The 20,364-nt window shown below is 34.9% G+C and overlaps 2 protein-coding genes across 6 annotated transcripts in view; one reads left to right on the top strand and one right to left on the bottom strand.

Moving 5' to 3' along the window:
* The window catches only part of ODR4 (odr-4 GPCR localization factor homolog), a 188,341-nt gene that overhangs the window by 53,456 nt on the left and 114,521 nt on the right, over window positions 1-20,364 (top strand). For 4 of the 5 annotated variants that reach the window (XR_010135196.1, XR_010135197.1, XR_010135194.1 and 1 more), the window contains 2 exons: window positions 5,101-5,165; window positions 6,239-6,456. The gene's annotated coding sequence lies outside the window, so the exon portion shown is untranslated. Of the gene's footprint in view, window positions 1-3,483; window positions 3,685-5,100; window positions 5,166-6,238; window positions 6,457-20,364 lie in introns of those variants that run through there. The other variant, XR_010135200.1, reaches the window with a different exon arrangement.
* The window catches only part of PDC (phosducin), a 57,922-nt gene continuing 51,006 nt past the window's right edge, over window positions 13,449-20,364 (bottom strand). The window contains exons 2-4 of the mRNA XM_031012970.3: window positions 19,847-19,931; window positions 16,305-16,456; window positions 13,449-14,383 (exon numbers count right to left, since the gene is read on the bottom strand). Coding sequence (XP_030868830.2) covers window positions 13,856-14,383; window positions 16,305-16,456; window positions 19,847-19,931 — 765 coding nt within the window. The 3' untranslated portion in view covers window positions 13,449-13,855. The remainder of the gene's footprint in view (window positions 14,384-16,304; window positions 16,457-19,846; window positions 19,932-20,364) is intronic.

Genomic DNA, 20,364 nt, shown 5'->3' with positions numbered 1-20,364 from the left:
TAATAGAAATAGACTTTGATTATTATTCATAAGGACACATAGAGTAGATATTTGGGTAAATAACTATTATCTTTGTCTTAATAATCAGAAGTAGATTATTTCTTCTTTTTTCATCTTTGTAAAAATATTTTATAGGTATTTTATTTACTTAACACCATTAAATGAAGCTAGATTTTGTACTGTACTATGGAACTTCTGATCCCAGAAGAGCACTGTACAAAAATCCTTAATTAAAAAGGCTTGGTATTTTAGAAAACTATCCTTTATTCAACTTGTTCAATTTGTTGAGGAGATTTTTTGTTTATAGAATGGTGAAGAGGAACTTAATGATAGGGATGAAGGTAGTTTAATCAGGTCTTAGATTCTATTTTAGGCAAATCCAATTTAGTTGTAGAAACACCAGATGCTTACCCCCATGATTAAAATTCTGAATGTCAATAAGCTAAGATGTTAGACTGCAATTTCTGTGTTTAACAAAAATAACCAACATAATTTTAATATTTTTTTCTGTGCTTTCAAGTTAGCACTATTAAAATATTTTCTAGTTTTTAATTATAAGTAGTTAATAATTATGGAGAATCGAGTTATATTCCTAGATCTGCCAAAAGAAAAATAATAAAACCTTGTGAAGTCAGTTAATTCCTTTGATCTTTAAGTGGGAACAAATTCTAACATTACACTAACTCTCAATAAATAGTGCTTTACAGTTTACAAAGTACTTTCATTTCTATGTCGCCCTCCCTCCCTTTTTTTTTTGTTTTAATAATTCAGAAACAGGTTCAGGAAAATCATTTTCTAAGCCTAAATATTACTGTGCATATACAGATTAAGGGGAAACATACTGATGAAAGGGAATAATTAAGTGCGTAGAAACAAGATAGATGACTGTACACAACTAAGAAAACATAAACATAAGATTTTTGGAATGTTGGAGAGGATACACTTTAAAGCACAGGTGGCTCTTGGCCTTTAGAGAAGGAACACCTCTTCTAGCATAATAGCTCAGAGGGGGAAGAAAATAGGTGTAAATATATACGAACTTGTAGGTGTGCTGGTGAAAAGTTGAAGATAATCTCATCTGATGCCTCAGATTTCTATAAAATTGTCAAGGTCATCTTCCAAGAGTGAAGGATGATGAAAATAAAGATTTGTTAGAAGTATTGCAAAGAATGGGATATCAAGTGGCCAAAGAAAAATCGTGGAATTGCCAGAGAGTGGTAAAACTCCTTCTGAGGTTAGTAATCACAAATGATTAAGTTGTGTATTTTTCCCCCAGCAATCTTTGTCTTCTCGGATTCAAGAATAGAAAAAATGAAGAGCAATATTTGGGAGGCTTATCTAATAGACAGATGAGTTGAAATTAAAAAAGGTCATAGAAATTTAATGATGGCCACAAAACTTAAGCAGAAAGGTAGAGTAATTAGAAGGTCAATATTTGTCAGTTGCAAGGATGGAAAAAAAGTGATACATACAAATAACATGAGCCTAAAAGATATGTAGTATTTTTACGGAAGCCAATGAGAAGAAACATCTGGGGTAAGGGATAGTGTCACTAATGATATTTGAATTCTGAAATAATACAAAATCACCATTTGCAAGCTTAAAGAGAAAGTGTACCCTCTTTGAAGAGGTAGATTTCAGTAATGGCAAAGATGTGGAAGGAATTCTTGGATAAAAGGTTGAAAATAGAGGGAAATTCTGATTTTAGAGAGCAAGGAAGCACAGACTTTCATGGGGATGGTATAGTAGAGTATTAAGGCGAAGGGCAAGCTGGGAGTGGGCAGGAAGTAGGGAGTGGGAAAAGTTGGTAGGGGGCTTATGTTTTAGATACTGATTGTGATTAATGCAAGATTAAGAATCATGGTGGGTTCAGTTTCATAGTTTTTGAGGATGTTAGATTCTGGTTCTAATAAAGAATTTGGCTCATTCAGCCTAAGTGAGTAATTACCGCAGTTGGAACAAGTTTTGGTAGCTTCTCGTATATGGCTTGGAGGTGGGAGGGGACCTAGGTATTGATGCCAGCAACTAAAGACATTAAGGCTACAGTAGGAACATAACCTATAGCTACAAACTGTGAGCTTTATATATCCAACCTTATATTCCAGGTAGAAATCCAACTTGATCATGTTTTATCTTTTACATACACTGTTGGATTTGACTAGCTAATATTTTATTTAAATTTTTTGTTTCCATACTTGTAGTAATATTAGCCTGTAATTTTCCCTTCTCATACTGCCCTTGTCCAGTTTTGGTACAAAGATTATACGAGTTTAATAAAATGAGTTGATAATTATTCTCCTTTTCTGTTCTCTGAAAAAGCCTGTGTAAAATAATGTTTCTTTTCAGATTGATAGAATTAACTTATAAATACATCTAGGCCCTGTGTTTTTTTGGGGGGTAATATTTTGTTAACTACTGTTCTGGTTTCTTTGCTGGTTACAGGGCTATTCAGACTTTCTATTTGTCTTAAATCAATTCTGGTAAATTATATTTTTCTAGAAATCTATTTTTTTCTTTTCAAATTTGTTGGCATTAAGTTGCTCATAATATTTTATATCATTTTTATCTCAGCTCTATCTAAGCATGTGTTTTAAAAAATTTTTTTAATGTTGTTTATTTATGCTTTTCTCATAGCCACCACACCCCCTGCAGTGAATCTGGCAGATTTTTTTTTTTTTTTTTTGAGACGGAGTCTCACTCCGTCACCCAGGCTAGAGTGCAATGGTGTGGTCTCGGCTCACTGCAACCTTCACTTCCTGGGTTCAAGCAATTCTCCTGCCTCAGCCTCCTGAGTAGCTGGGACTACAGGCGCATGGCAACACACCAGGCTAATTTTTGTATTTTTAGTAGAGATGGGGTTTCACCATGTTGGTCAGGCTGGTCTCGAACTCCTGACCTCAAGATCCATCTGCCTCAGCCTCCCAAAGTGCTGGGATTACAGGTGTGAACTACCGCACCCGGCCAGATTTTTAAAAATCTTATTAGAGAACCAATTTTTGGCATGTGAATTCTATCTATAAAATTTATATTAATTTATGCATATACTTATTTCCTTATGTTTCTACTTTGTGGGTTTGCTTTATTTTCTTAACTTAGTTGGAAACTCAGGCCATTTGTTTTAAGTCTTCTTTTGTAATTTATGTTTTTAATAGTAATATTTTCTTGATATTCCAAAGTTTTGATATAAAATACTCTTATTATTTTTAAGTTTTAAGAATTTCAGATTTCCAGTATAATTTATTCCTTGACACAGAAGTTATTTAGATATATGTGTATTTATTATTAATAGCAAATACATATTTGTTATTAATTTCTACTTAATTGCATTGTGGTCCTAAAGAGTAATTTGTCTTACAGTATACTAGTTCATTATTAACTTTTGAAAATGTTCCTTGTGTGTTGGAGGGGGAAAAGTGGCTACTTTACTAATTATTAGTTACAATGCTTTATTTTTATTATTTTATTATTATTATTTTGAGACAGTCTCACTCTGTGGCCCAGACTGGAGTGCACTGGTGTGATCTCAGCTCACTGAAACCTCTGCTGCTCGGGTTCAAGCGATTCTCCTGCCTCAGCCTTCCGAGTAGCTGGGATTACAGATGCCCGCCACCATGCCTGGCTTATTTTTGTATTTTCAGTAGAGAGGGTTTCGCCATGTTGCCAGGCTGGTCTTGAACTCCTGACCTCAGGTGAACCACCCACCTCGGCCTCCCAAAGTGCTGGGATTATAGGCATGAGCCACTGCGCCTGGCCAGTTGCAGTGTTTTTAATATGTCCTTTAGATCAAGCTTGTTAATTCTGTGGTTAATATCTACATAGATACTAATTTTTTGTTACGCGATCTAGCAAAGGTTGAAAGAACTGCACTGAAATTTCTGATGGTGGATTGCCACTTTTTTCTTGTAGTCTGTCAGTTTTTGCTGTGTATATTCTGTGACATTTTATTAGCCATATATATGTTTAAAATTTTTAGATCATCCTAGTGGTACTGTACCATTTTATAGTTATGTAATAATGTAAGTAATATTATATTATGTATATAAGATATATTTCTATATCTAATAATGCTTTTTCTCTTTAAATGTATTTGATATTAATTGATACTTGCTTAAAGAATTGTATTTGCTAGATATAGTTTTTCCATCATTTTACATCTTGCTTTTCTGTATCCTTATGTTTTGAATGTATCTCTTCTGAATAGCCAATACCTGGGTTTAAAAAAAGTCTAATTAGACAATATATACCTCATAACTGTTAAATTGAAATCATTTATGGCTTTTGTTACTATTATTATGTTTGGAATGATTGCCTCTTTAAATTCTTACTCTGGAACTGGAAAGAATGGTAAAATAACTCTGGTTTCAAATAGAAACTCCTTGCTGCTCCTTCAGGGAAAGCCAAATGGAGGTTTAAAAGTCCTTTCCATTTCCCTACCAAAACAAAAGCAGCAAAAAAGAAAATTAAAAATCCTCATTCTCTGGAAATGCTTGAAGGAGGGAAAAAATAAATTGGAGAGACAATGATTGGCAAAAATGACATCTTTATTTATTTTTAATAAAAGATAAATATAATGTAGAGCCATGGCCTTATTCTTCTAAACTTCTGTGGGACTTACACAGTTTATTATGTAAGTCTCTGTAATTCAAGTTACCCAGAAAGTTCAATTTCATGTGTGATTATTATTGCCTATTGAAAGTGCATCTGATTTGTTATAACAGGAACCCTGTAGGGGAAATAATTGTATGTTGTTAGCAATGAATATATGTAAACCTTTAAAAATGAATTAATGTTTTTGATATAGCATGTTTAAATCAAGCTAGTCTGTGTTCAGTTATTGGAAGCAGGGAATGAATGCTCTAAGAAATAAAATAACCTAGGGTGAAACACCTTATTTTATGAAAAACTAATTTTTAGGAGCATTTTCTTTTATACTATGTAAAAAAATCCCTGAAAGATGAACAGACTTTGACAGCTGTTATAGGTGAGAGCCTCAAGTAAAGATAAAATTAAATGTTTTCCTTAAATGCTATTGCCCAAATAATGAATATCCATAATTGAAAACTGAGATTACCTTATACTTTGCTTTGTTCTCTCTGCCAGAGTCCTACCTACTGTATTAGTTGTTAGAGTTGTGGAACTTAACTGAAGCTTTCTCTGGATTCCAGGTAACTTTGTTCTTTTGTTTTTGTTTTTTTCCTGCAGAATCGATATATGGGCCTGAAATATATTACGGTAGATCTTCTAATCTTAGATAATCCTGAATTTTTTTGTTAATGCATTCTTTGCATTGATGATTGCCAGTAAGAAGTATGCTGTGATATGAAAAGCACAGGAACCAGGGATGGGAGGCCCAAGGTTAAATTCAACCTCTATATCTTCCTGGTTGCATAATCTGGACTAGTCAGCTAACCACAAACACTTCAATTTTGTCATCCTTGAGGAGGACATATTGAAAACATTGTTCTACCTACCTCATAGAGCAATTGTGTCTCGTAGTTCTTCCAGTGAGATAATGTATGTGAAATAATTATGTAACATAACACATCATAAAAATGTTGGCTATATTTGGTGCAACAAAGCTATTCCACAGCATGGATTATACTGTCTTTACATCAATTCTTTAGTAATTATGAACATACATAGTATTTGACTTTTATATATGTTTCAGGAATGCAATATCTAACTTATTCATGAGGTACTTTATTTTCATAGCAAGGCATATAAACAACTACCTATGACAAATGTATTTGTTCTTAAATGATTTTTCAAAATTTTGTTATTAAAAGCACAGGAGTTACTGCAGTAGCACCTATCTTGAAAAGTCAAGTTAAAATGATTATTGTTTGTGTATATATATATATGTGTGTGTGTGTGTGTGTGTATTGTGTGTGTAATTTTTTCAAATCCAATTGTTGTAAAAGGTAACTGTTTTGTCATAGAGCCTGCATATTTTTATCTAAATATATGTTCGTACCATTTTAGTCATTATACTCTTTTCACGTTTTAAACTTCCAGTTAGAGACCAAACTTTTGAAAATTGACTAGAAAAATGCTGCTGTTGAGTTTACTTTCTTCTGAAAGAATATCTTTTCCTGTAATGGGAGGTACAATATTTCTGTACAGAGCTACTTCACTCCCACAAGTCATAGGTCATCAAGAAGAGCATCTACATCCCCAAATGTTTCAGAGTGTAAGTCAAAAACTCTTACAATTCCACTTCTTTTCATGTGTCTCGTAGATGTTTTAAGAATATTTTCAGCTGCATGGCTTGACAGCCTTGGGATTCCCTCACACATTCACAGTCTTTTTTGGATCAGTCTGATGTGAGCATGAAAACTGGGAGTTGTGGAGCCCACTTAGGAAATGATTGCAATTGTCCAGGAGACAGATGATGGTAATTAAGTTTCCATCAGCCTGGAACTCAGGGGACAGAAGATACATATTCTGTATGTAGAGGTAAGCAGTTCTTTCCTGGGGATGATTTTTACCTTCCAGAGGACACTCGGCAATGTCTGAGGATAGTTTTAGTTGTTGCAACTGAGGGAGGGATGCTAATAGTATCTACTGGTTAGAGGCCAGGAATGCTGCTAAACATACTATAATGCACAAGACAACTCCCCACAGCAAAGAATTATCTGGTCCAAAATGTAAATAGTGGTGATTTTCAGAAGCCTCGGTGTAGATGGTACCTGAAGTCGTCAGAGGGAATAACAGCATCTGAAGTGTGAGGGAGGAGACTAATCCAGAAAAACACCAATAGACAAGGAGCATGCATGCCCCCGGTCACAGAAGCAGAGAAGAATCTGTAGAGTGGTATTATGAAAACCAAAGTGAGGAAAGAATTTCAATTTGGGATTGGTAATCAGCATTCAATGTAGCCGAAAGTTAGGTAAGATGAGGACTGTTGAGTCTAACAGGCTTGGGGGTTAGGTGGTGTATTGGATATTCTCCATTTGCTTCTTAAAATTCATGTTCTATCTTTCTCCATCCTGTTTTATCCCTAGAGAAGGTTGACTTAACAGACTTCATCAACAGGGTTCTCTTGTCCTCTGGCTTTCAGCTGGATTCTGACAATGAAAGGTCCTGAAAAGAGATAGAAGAGCACGAGGAGAGAGTGCAAGTTGTTTTTCCCTGAAGCTCTGTCCCTGCTGGGCCACAGAGTGACAGGGGCAGTGTTTCTCTTCCAAAAGCTAAAGCTCCTGTTGGGCAGCTTTTTCCTATAGCTGCAGGTCTCACTGGTTTCTTGCCCCCTCCAGGCCTGTGGGTAGGAGTCACTTTCACCTGTTAATAGGTGGTGCTTCACTATCTTTTGTTAGTTTCCTGCCTAGACCCTTGTAAACAGTCTTTTTTTTTTATTATTATAGTTTAAGTTTTAGGGTACATGTGCACAATCTGCAGGTTAGTCACATATGTATATATGTGCCATGTTGGTGTGCTGCACCCATTAACTCGTCATTTAACATTAGGTATATCTCCTAATGCTATCCCTTCCCCCTCCCGCCACCCCACAACAGGCCCTGGTGTGTGATGTTCCGCTTACTGTGTCCATGTGTTCTCATTGTTCAATTCTCACCTATGAGTGAGAATATGTGGTGTTTGGTTTTTTGTCCTTGCGATAGTTTCCTGAGAATGATGGTTTCCAGCTTCATCCATGTCCCTACAAAGGACATGAACTCATCATTTTTTATGGTTGCATAGTATTCCATAGTGTATATGTGCCACATTTTCTTAATCCAGTCTATCATTGTTGGACATTTGGATTGGTTCCAAGTCTTTGCTATTGTGAATAGTGCTGCAATAAACATACGTGTGCAAATAGTCTTCTTTAAACTCCCTTCAATCATACCTTTTCTGTTTGTGCTGTTTCCTTCCAGGGACGTGCCTGACACAGAGGTCATTGCTGATCTGTATCAGAACCACTTTCAGTGGAATAGTTGAGGCAGATAGGTGGAAAAATAAATGGAAAGAAAGGAAGAAGATTAAATACATTGAATTTTTGTTTGTTTGTTTTTGCAAGGAGTTTTGGGAATGAAGAAGAGAAGGAAAATACTGGAGACAATAGGTAGTAATAATTTGGAAGAACCAAGACAAGTTTTTAAATAAGAGATAGAAAGTTGTTTTTAGGTTGTGAATAAAAAACATGGAGGGGATAGAACTGTAATATGAATAAAAAAGAAATTTGAATGTATTATAATCCAATTAAAAGCACAGATGACAATATTAGTCTCACATAGAAACACATCTTTGAGAACAATAAAATGGAAAATAGATGAGTTAATAGATGTGGGGTAAGAAATTAGGGAAGTTCATGCCTGGTGGGCTCAGTTTCTACTGGGATGTTGAAAGAAGGTCGTTTAAGGATTTAGGAGAGGGAGACTGAGGAGAATAATGAAGGTTTGGAATAGCTGCTGTGGGAAACGGAAGAGGGATCTGTTTGCAGAACAAGCTATGGACCCCAGTTGAAGAGCACTGATTGGTTGATATATGTATGAAATTTTGAGGAAGATACAATTTTGTTGAGTAGGACTTACCAGCTAGTAGTTAGGAAAAGAGAGATCAGATGGTTGAAATGATTGGAAGTTTGGGGATTTAAGCGATAAGTGCTTTGGAAGAATAAAGGGATAAAAATGGGGCAAGTGCCAGCAGCAAGGTGATTGATGACATCTGTCAAGTGTTTAGGCTGCACAGGAAGGATAGAAACAGGGAAAGTGGAGAAAGGCAGTGTCAAACAGGCAAGGCTGAGAAATTGCAGGTCTTAAACAACGTGTGGTTTGGTAGAAAAGAATTGAGAGGGCCGGGCGCAGTGGCTCAAGCTTGTAATCTCAGCACTTTGGGAGGCTGAGGCGGGTGGATCACTTGAGGTCAGGAGTTCGAGACCAGCCTGGCCAACATGGTGAAACTCCATCTCTACTAAAAAAGTTAGCCAGGCTTGGTGGCAGGCGCCTGTACCCCAGCTACTCGGGAGGCTGAGGCAGGAGAATCGTTTGAACTTGGGAGGCGGAGGTTGCAGTGAGCTGAGATCATATCATCATTGCACTCCAGCCCAGACGACAGTGTGAGACTCCGTCTCAAAAAAAAAAAAAAAAAAAAAGAAAAGAAAAAAAATGAATTGAGAGAACTGGAAGGGTAGATGACTATCATCAGAGAATGGTACATTGAAATTGAAGGGAAGTTGGCAGTAAAAGGAAGAACTGCATGCCAGAATATGTTAGCTAATCAGAGGGGCATGAGTGGATGACAGTTTCTTCACTGAAATCCAGTATAAGCTGGGTTCCAGAATATAAGATCTCAACATTAATAAATGAGTAAAATTAAAATGTCACTATATCTTTTAATTTAAGAAATGTGTGCTCCCCTCTTAGACTGTAAATCTGTTGAAAGAACGATTATATTATACATTTTCATCATCTCTTCTATTATTTAACATAATTCCTTGTATGTATTAGACACTCAGACATTTGTAGAATGTTTGAAAGGGAACAAAAATATATAAAATTTGTATCATGAGATAATGTATTAGATATATTTGAATAGATAAGTATATGATTCAATTTTATTCTATAATACATTCAGTATAAAACTTCAAAATGAATTTCTTATTTATGTGCTAAACTTTATTTTGTTTTCAGACTTAATTTAATTTGCTTATTGTGGTATCTACAGTCATTCTGAAATGGCAGTTTTTTGGGACTTCTCTCTTTCAATTCACATACATGAAAGTTTGAATAAGTTTCTAATACAGGGAAATGTGAGTGGTGTTTTTAGCATAGATTAATTGAATCCCAACTTCTTAATAAATTAACTTTTATTTACATAAGCAGATCCCTAAAATCGTATATCTGTGTACTGTATGCACCATTTTACTTCATGTATATCTATTAATAATAATGAAAACTAACATTTGAGTAATGTCAGTGTCAGGTACTGCTCTAGTTTACATAATTTACTCATTTTTCCCCTCACAACAACCCAATGGACATGTGCTATTATTTTTCTTATTTTACAGATGAGGAAACAGTAGAGAGGTTAACTAATTTGCCCAAAGTCACGAAATCAGTGAATGAATTAAAACTTAGGAGATCTGGTGTTCAAGATACTAACCACCATTACAGTATAGACACATGGATACAAATGCCGATGCGTTTATCTTTGATTGCTTGTTCAATGTTTGTTTTCTTTACCTTAAGATCCCTGAGATCAAGGACACTGGCTGTTAAATGGCATCTTATCAATAAGTATGTTGTGAACAAATAAATGAATGAGCTTCTGACTTTACAGGATAATTTTGCTATTTCCTCCAAACTTTCCTATTAATTTACAGCTAACACTCTTGGCTTTTCCTTCAAGTCCATTCCAGTTATTATTTGGGTGATTTGTTATGAGACATGTTATGACATTTTAAGCCTTTACATTTAAAACATCATTCTTTTGCTGAGACAATAATGATCTCTTCTTCTCCTCCTCCTCCTGCCAAAAGAATTGCAGATTAAGTGTTTACACGAGGGGAGTTTGTAATCCAGTATTTCTGCAGCAGCAGGCTTCAAATATTCTAGGCAAATCCTGCTTTTTGTTCAACTCTTCCTGATGAGTGTTGTGATTAAAGCTTCACCTTGGCATCCATTAGTCATCGAGTGCTTACTTTGAGAATGGTTGCTATCATCATTTACTCTCTAAACAGGTGCCACCTAGTTACTTTTGTTTTGGCAATTATGGGTTAAATACATTCCTGAGCCTAGTCCTGCTTAAGCTTGCTAGTTCTCTATTTTAAATTAAGGCACGTTAGGTTATTTCTTTCAAGAGTAAAGGTTTCTTTAAGTAGGAATCTTTCAAATTACTCATTTTTACTCATTTTGATTCTTGTTTTCTGTAGATGAGTCTTTCACTGTTCAGCCTTGCTTTACTGTGCCTGGCTGACAAAACTGCATTACATCGCAGTTAACAATGGCAAATGATTAAAAATAACATTTTATTCTTAAAATATTGCTCTCTTTTAAGATGCTTATTTGACTATTCTTCGTTACTGCCTTGCTACCATTCTTCTAAGTATTTACTTTCAGTCCATGGAATTAATGTCAATTTATAAAGAGTTGTTCCACTGAGGAGTTTTTGAATTATAAATATATTATGCAAGGATCCTGTTTTTTGCTACAGTTTTTTAGGTCCACTAATTCCTTAGCAAAGAACTCTGTATGGGATTAATACACTTGTTAGCAATTACTTGATAGGAGAAAACATGTTGAACTATTACTTTAAAGCTACTTATTTTATATATAATTACCCTGAATGTCTCCTTTCCAGCACTTTTTCTCCATGTGATATGCCTGTTGTTCATCAAGTTAGAAATAGTCCATGGGGCAATTAAAATTACTTTCCCAATCAATGAAGAAGAATAGAGGATGGAATTTTAGATTCATGAGCAAAAACACTCAGTACCTATTGAAGTGACCATATGTTAGGGAGTAGTCACAGTCAGGAATTCTATCTCACCCACTTTTGTTTCACCAAAATCTAGTACAATCACAGACCTTCTTCCCCTCCACTGCCACACCGTTTGCTTCCTCCTTTCTTCCCTTCCTGCAATTGAGACATAGGATTTTAGAGTCTAGGACAGAGATAAAACTGGAGATATGAATTTGAGAGTGGCCTTAATATAAATGGTAGTTAAGATTATGAACTGGAGGATGTTACCTGGGGTGTTTAGAGGATAAATCAGCAAAGGAAACTTGGAAGGAATAGTCAGTGGAATAGAAGGCAAACAAGCAGTGAGTTTTTAAATCAGCCAAAGAAGTGACTTAAAAAGGGTAAGAGGCCAGGTGCCGTGGCTCACGCCTGTAATCCCAGCACTTTGGGAGGCTGAGACAGGTGGATCACTTGAGGTCAGGGGTTCGAAACCACCCTGGCCAACATGGTGAAACCCCGTCTCTACTATAAATGCAAGAATTAGCCAGGGGTGGTAGTGCATGCCAGTAGTCCCAGCTACTCCCAGGCAAATCACTCAAACCTGGGAGGCAGAGGTTGCAGTGAACCAAGATTGCACCATTGCACTCCAGCCTGGGCTACGGAGTGAGACTCCATCTCAAAAAAAAAAAAAAAAAAAAAGAAAAAGAAAAAGAAAAAAAAACAAACAGGGTGGGTTGTGGTGTAGAAAATAGTCAACTATGACATGTGTTTTTAAGAGGGAGAAAAAAATAAGGAATGAGAATTGGCTATTAAGTTTGACTCTAAGTACTTGGAACAAAGGCCTGCTTGGAGTGAGATGAAAAAAAAATTGGAAGTGAGGAATAAAGATGGTGACTTTAGATACCTCTTTTGAGAGACACAGTTGTAAAGGAAAGCAGAGAAGTGAGTGATAGCTGGAAAATTTAAGTTATAGGTGGGTGTATTTTAAACAGTGGGCAATTTAAAAATTCACATGTAAGCCAATATAAATAATACAACATAGAGAAGGAAGAAAGAGATGATGCAGAGAGGGGAGTCATAATTGCAGGAGAAATAATTACTACGTGGATAAAAAGAGTAGGATTCACAGCACAGTTTGATCAGTTGGCATTAGATAGAATGGACACTTCTTCCATCATGACATCAGCAGAAACAGTGTTTACTTCAGCTGTCCACTTTAGATCTGGTGATGGAAAGATGAAGTAGGTCTCATCTGATATCTTCTATTTTTTCAATGAAGCATGAGTAAGATGAAATGTTTGAAGTGGAGGAAAGTGATATAAAAGGCTTATGGAAAGGAGACAAGCTATAACAATAGTCATTTAGGAGACAGAAAAGTAGACTTTGTGGCAAATGTCTGATTTCAACATTGGGCTGCCACAGGAAATTGTGCAAACCTGCTTTAAACAGATTTCTCACAGGGAGCCCCTTTTTGGGTACTTATCAAGTACCATATCTTTAATTGCAGGCCATATTATGTCAGCACCATTATTTCTCTACTGTGATTCAGACACCTAGGAATTTCTTTTATCTTGCTGTTCATCTCATTGTTCATTTAAAGACATTTAAACATATTTTATTTTTCACTTCCACGTTTTTGTGTTGGAGGAGAGACTTCCAAATGTTTTCAAGGGAAATAAAAGTAGAACTTACACTTCACTTCTCTGATTCTCTGTTTTACTATTTATAAAATGGGAGTAATACTATCTATGTACAGATTTGTGGTTAAGAATTAAGAGATGATATGTATAAAATACTGGCCCATAATAGGCAATCAACAAATGAATATTGTAATTTTATTACCACTAAATATTATTCTTCCACCCAGAGAATAAAAACATATTGCTTCCTTTTTTAAATACAACTTTAACTTGGCACAGTGTTTCTAAGTTTCTTATGCATTAATTTGGTTGGAATATAAGATATTTTACTGAATGATATTTTGTATTTTGGGCTTTATAATGTTTTTAGTGTCTTGGTAATGTAATGCTTGAGAAAGAATAGACTTCAAATAGAAAATTTATTTCCTCATGAGATTTCATTTTTATTACACAAAGAAAATTATAATGAATAATGTAATTTGAAAAGTCCAAATAATAACAGTGAGGAGGGAAAATGGAGTAAAAACGACAAAACATAACTTGAAAGGGATTTTTGAAAAATGTCATAATATTATCCACATCCTCTTTGTCTACTAATAATGTTGCTGAAGACAGCTCTGTTTTGTAGTCAAGCATTGTATCAATTTGAGTAACTAATACTAAGAAATGCTAATAACTTGATTGTTGCATCAATCATTTTTGTCAAATTAGCATAGCCATGCCCATACTCTGTGTTCACTAAAGCAATATAGATACTACCAAAACCATCATCCAATACCTAAAGGATAAACATGAGATATTGACATAGTGAATCTTCATTCAACATCTTCTTCTTCTATTTTGGTATGCTCTAGGGCATGTACCTCTCTTTCAGGTAGTAACCCATATTCATTTAGGAAAGACTCCACATCCCCAGCAAAAAATTCTTCAGCAAACTGTTCAGCAACACTAATAAAATTGCTTATGAGTTCCCCACCTTTATAGATGAGTAGTGTAGGAAGTACATCTAAGGAAAAGCGGTCCCCAGCACCTGTATTCGAAGCTTTTATTTTACAAAACTTAACTATAGGGTATTCTGCTGCAAGGCATGTTAAACTACTGTTCAGAGCATCACAACCCTTAATACCATCTTCATAAATGTGAACAACAATTGTGGTGATCTTCAGTTCCTTTTCAATTGTTTCTAGGAATTGCTCTCCAGTTTCCAGCTCATACACAAACCCATATCTAGGCCCAAAACTCAGCTTCTGGTGCATATCCTGCATACACTGTCTACGGTATTTACGAAGGCAGTTTTCATCCTCTTTCTCTTTATGGATTAGTTCATATTCTTGAATGCTCATCTGAGAATAGATTAAAGAAATGATAGAAATTATTAAGTCAGAAGTTTTATTCCTTAGATATACCAAGCCCATTCTCAACCGAAGGAGTGTACTTTTGCTCTTTTTTTTCTGCCTGGACCACCTACCTTTCACTCCTGATGTGCCTTTCTCTCACCTCATTGAAGCTTTTGTTTAAATGTCACCTTCCTTGATTACTTTACCTAAAAAGGTCCCCATCTCACACTCTCCATTCTTTATGCTGGTTTATTTTCTTTATAGCAACAAACACTATTATATCTTATAACTTACTGATTTTTTTGAATATCCAAAAAATTCAAGTAAGACAGCTTTTCCTACTATTTGGAGTTCATCAGATCATCCAAGAGGTTAATTTTTGGACCAGCAGCATCAGCATCACTTGGGAACTTCTAGGAAATGCAAATATTTGGGCACCACCCTAGGTTTACTGAATTAGAACCTATAAGAGTGAGGCTAAGTAATTCATATTTTAACAAGCCCTCCAGGTTATTATTATTCACTAGTTTGGGCTGAAGTAAGAAAAGGCCCAAATTCCATTTTCTAAGATAGCTACTTTTCATTGCAGTTGGAATAAAAAGTCACCCGCAGGGCCTTTCATAATAGCTACTCCATTATTAATGTATTTAACAGAATATTAAGCACCTATTCCCCCAACCAAAAAAGAAAAAAAGGTATAAAGGAACAATGGGGCGTAGTGTGATTAATAGATGTGGAGCAGCTCAGAACCATGGATTATTAAAGTAGAGGAGAATTGAGAACACGTGAAACTAATGTTTATGAAAAACATACCAGGTGTTGGTTACTTCACGTAGATTATGTTATCTAATCCTTACAGATAACCTCTGAGGTAGGTACTATTAGTGTCATTTTACAGAAGACACTGAGATTTAAGTTAAGTAAAAGTTTATGATGCTTTCATTACTTCTTTCTTTTGTTTCTGTTTCTTATATTTGTTTCCCTAATGTCCTCATTCTTTTCCTTATCATATTTTTTTCTGTTTTAAGATTGCTGTCCCGGGATGGGTATGGGAGCTCATGCCTGTAATCCCAGCACTTTGGCAGGCCAAGGAAGGTGGATTGTTTGAGCCCAGGAGAACAGACTGGGCAACATAGTGAAACTCCATCTCTACAAAAAATGGTGGCACATGCCTGTAGTCCCAGCTACTTGGGAGGCTGTGGCAGGAGAATCGCTTGAACCCAGGAGGTAGGGGTTGCAGTGAGCCAAGATTGCGCCACTGCACTCCAGCCGGGGTGACAGAATGAGACTCTGTCTCAAAATGATAATAGTAATAATAATAATAATATTGTCCCGATTTAGTTTTAATCCTAAAAATTTCCAATGTTTCATATAATTTTAAGTTGTTGCTATAGTTCCGTTAATTTAACAGATCAAACCACACAAATTTGACTTGAAGATGTATTTGAGCATTTATATGAAAACTTGTTTCATTCACATATTCAGGCATATGGATATGTAGGCATTCAGATACATTTCCAAAGTTTAACCTTAGCATAAAATTTTTAATAGTGATTATGTGTTACATTTGTGTAGTATTTTACATGTTTCAAAATAGTTTTACATTTATTTTTTCTTTACATGTTTTCAAAACAAGTGGAGCAAGTTTGTTACAGTTCCCCAGATGGAATTCTCTGTATGTTGCTTTCTCATATTGTGAAACTATCTCTAGGTCAGCTCATGTATTCGTAACGAATTCTTTTCATAACTGTACCTGTTCTTAGTACAGAATGCCACAATAGGTATTCACTTCATTTCCATTTTTTTTGCCAGCGTAAGCAATATTGTAATGAATATATTTTGTAATAGTCTAAAGTGATTCTCTAGATTGATTTAGATTAGAAAACGCATTGTAAATTATTTATTACTGCTTTTTGTATTATCTTACCTTTCTGCTGACTCGTTCCTTTGAATCTTTGCCATTCCTACTCTGAGGAGAAGACATTTGCCTGAGAATCTCCTTCTTGCTAGGTGGAATTGAATCACTGTCTTGACTCTCTAATTTAAACTTTCTCCAATCATTTATTACTCCTTTGGGTCCTGGAATGAAATTAAAAATAAATTGTTTTCCTTTTTATTTTCAAAAGGACTATTGGCATAATTGAAATTTGTATAAGTATTGTCATGGAATAAACTTATTGTCTCCTGCATCAGAAACAAACATCTTGTTTGGACTAGAAATTTATGACTGCCCTGCTCATAAAAATATGCTCCCACATTAATCTTGTTAAATGGGTTTTGGTAAAGGATCTTTTGGAAACATTTGTACTAATGAAAATATAAATTATGCACTTTGAACTACTGGCAAAAGGTTGGGGTTAATATATTTAAAAATTAGAGTCCTGGTAGGATACTAGAATTTTGGAAAAAATAGCACTTTTATTACCTAAGAAAAAAACTTCAGCAACAAATTAAAATTGGCATTACAGTATTAATAAAGGAAACTGGGAATGTTGGGGAAACAAAATAACAATAGTATATAAAAAACAACTGGTGAGCAGGGGGCCTGACCTCAACAAAACTAAAATGGCTTTAGGAAAATTATTACGAGAACATCCCATTCTTCTAAGATTCTAGGCATATTTTGCAAACATAGGAAGAATAGGATTGGCAGATTTTTTTTTTTTTTTTGAGATGGAGTCTTGCTGTGTTGCCCGGGCTGAAGTGTAGGGGCGTGATTTTGGCTCACTGCAACCTCCACTTCCTGGGTTCAAGTGATTCTCCTGCCTCAGTCTCCCGAGTAGCTGGGACTACAGGCGCATGCCCCCAAGCCTGGCTGATTTTTGTATTTTTAGTAGAGATGGGATTTCACTATGTTGGCCAGGCTGGTCTTGAACTGCTGACCTCAAGTAATCTGCCCACCTCAGCCTCCCAGAGTGCTGGGATTACAAGTGTGAGCCACTGTGCCCGGCCAGATTGGCAGATTTAAGTAAAACTAATTAAATGAAGGATGATTCAACTGGAATTCTGATATTCAGTTGACCTGATGACTAACAACATTATTCATTTAAGAAAGTCTTAAATTCTTTAAAACAAGGACTATTAAACTGACTGTTCTTCACTAAAGCTTAGCTATATCTACACCTTTAATGTCCATATTCTATATCATATTCTATATGTGGATGTATTCCTTCTTTCTCCTCTATATTGCCTAATAATTTTTGTTTTATATATGATATATATTTAATATAAATTTGATATGAATGTGTTTATATTATATGCAGGCAATCAAAGCTTTTTGTTTTAACATACAGTGTTCATATCAATATTTTAGATATGTTTTATGCATATGCAAAATATACATGTGTGTATGTTTGTTTAAAAAAGAGAATCCATTTTGTTCGTGTTTTCTACAGATGGTGGTGTATTATCTGCATTTTTCCTTACCTTGTTTTTTCTGTTTCATACTATATCTTGGAGATTTTTTCAGTATACACACATGAAGAGGTTCTTCCTTATTTAGAAAATTGAGGCATGGTGTTCCATCGTGTAGATATACATAATTGACTTAAACTGTTTCATCGTGATCTACATTGTTGTTTCCAGTTTTTTCTATGACATATGATGCTGAGTGAAGAATCTTGTGCATACATTTTTAACACTCTGTGCAGGTATAGTTATGGTTATATAAGTAAAATTCCCTGGTCAAAGGGCATATACATTACTAATTTTGATATTGCTAGGTTGCCTGTACAGAGATTATACCAATTTACACTGCTATCAGCAATGTATGAGGGTGCCAAAAATGTGTTATTAAACTTACTTGCTTTCACTATAGTTTTTTGTGTTACTTTTTTCTGTTTCTTTTTTTCCCCATGAATAGTCTGTCCTATCTTTTGCTCACTGTTCTATTTGGTAATTGGTTTCTTTTCTTATCGATTTGTAGAAGCTCTTTTTTTTTTAAATTTTTATGCATTGTTATTTGTAATGGCTGTTTCACACAATTAAGAAGAAATTGTTTTCTTCTTAATTTTCTTAATTGATAACAGTTTTCTTCTTATTTATTTATTTATTTATTTTAATTATACTTTAAGTTTTAGGGTACATGTGCACATTGTGCAGGTTACATATGTATGCATGTGCCATGCTGGTGCGCTGCACCCACTAACTCGTCATCTAGCATTAGGTATATCTCCCGATGCTATCCCTCCCCCCTCCCCCCACCCCACAACAGCCCCAGAGTGTGATATTCCCCTTCTTGTGTCCATGTGATCTCATTGTTCAATTCCCACCTATGAGTGAGAATATGCTGGGAAAACTGGCAGCCATACGTAGAAAGCTGAAACTGGATCCCTTCCTTACACCTTATACAAAAATCAATTCAAGATGGATTAAAGACTTAAACGTTAGACCTAAAACCATAAAAACCCTAGAAGAAAACCTAGGCATTACCATTCAGGACATAGGCATGGGCAAGGACTTCATGTCTAAAACACCAGAAGCTCTTAATATATATTAGGAAACTGACACTGTCAACTGAGTTGCAAATGTTTTTCCCCAATTTGTTAAATGCTTTTTGACTTTTGTTCCTGGTGACCTTTACCAGACAGCAGATATTTCCTTCCTTTTTTTCCCTGTCTCCCACTTTCCCTCCATCCCTTCATCCATCCATCCTTCCTTCCTTTTTTATAAATGAATTTACCAACCTTTTCTTCAATGGTCTTTTTGTTGTTGTTTTTGTTTTTGTCATAATTAGGAAGGTATTCCTCACATTGCTATTATAAAATAAATCTCCACATTTTGGCTGGTACTCTTGTGAATTCTTTCAAACTTCTGGCTAAATTTAATGGCTCAATCCAAATTAAAAGAGAGAGGAAATTACCATTCAAATAAGATTCAATAGAGTTAAATGTGAATTTTTAAATTTAAGTCATGATATTTAAGTTTTAAGCTCTTAGGAGTGGCATGTAGATAGCCAAACATAATTTAACAGATTAAGAAAACAGACTCTGGATGAAATGAAGTGTTAGGTTTTCTGGAGCAATACTGAAATTTATTTATTCAAAAAAAAAGGGAATATCTTATCATTCCCTTTATTTTATTAGATAAAAAAATGAAATTAAAGGCCATTTATTTACCTTTTGGTCTAATCTTGTTTACAATGAAAGTTCATACTGAGGGTGGGGTACAATCAGGAGAGAGGAAAGTGGCTTAATTATAGTGTAGATAAGAGGTCCTGTGATAGCTGGGCAGCAAGAAATTACCAGTAATTGGTGTTTTATTTTTTTACTCTTTGACATCTAAATAAAACTGTTAGGAATTATTTGATTTCAAAAATTAATTTGCCCGCTCAAATATTTTTTAGATTAGCATAACAATTTATATAAAGATATTACTTAAAGTACATACTGAATAGTGTCAATAAGAACATTAGATATTGCCATATTTAATTTTAATTTAATAATTATTTTTTCTTCTAGCTTTGCTTGCCTGTATGTGTGGCCTGTCCTTCAAAGTCTTCCTCCAAACTTTGGCTTTTGGCTTCTTCCATTTTAGGGATTGGATTTGATATAATCTATAGGAGGAACAAAGAAATAATAATGACACAAGAATTCCAGGATGTACATACATATATATATATATAGATAAATATATAGGTATATGCATATTTATAGTCTCCTGCTGCCAGATTCCATAAGTAGGCTAAGGATAATCACTCAGTGGTAAAGTATTTAGAATGTTTCTGTCCTCAATGTAAAAGGACATTAATTTAACATGTATTATTAAAGATGTCTGGACTTAAGGATTTTATATAATTCATCATTTGTCTTTTCTTAACTCAAGCCTTCCAGTTAAGTCTATGTGGTTAGTGAACATTATTTATTACTGATTTTCCTAATTTCCTAATATTATGTGAAATTTGAATATATGATGTAATATATGTTACTTATTTCATATAATAAAAATTAAATTAATAATTATATACTTGCTATGAACACTATGTGTCA

This window comes from Gorilla gorilla, chromosome 1, assembly GCF_029281585.2.
Source record: "Gorilla gorilla gorilla isolate KB3781 chromosome 1, NHGRI_mGorGor1-v2.1_pri, whole genome shotgun sequence".
NCBI lineage: Eukaryota > Metazoa > Chordata > Mammalia > Primates > Hominidae > Gorilla > Gorilla gorilla.
Note: the sequence above shows the minus strand (reverse complement) of the source record. Positions and strands in the feature narration are given on the sequence as shown.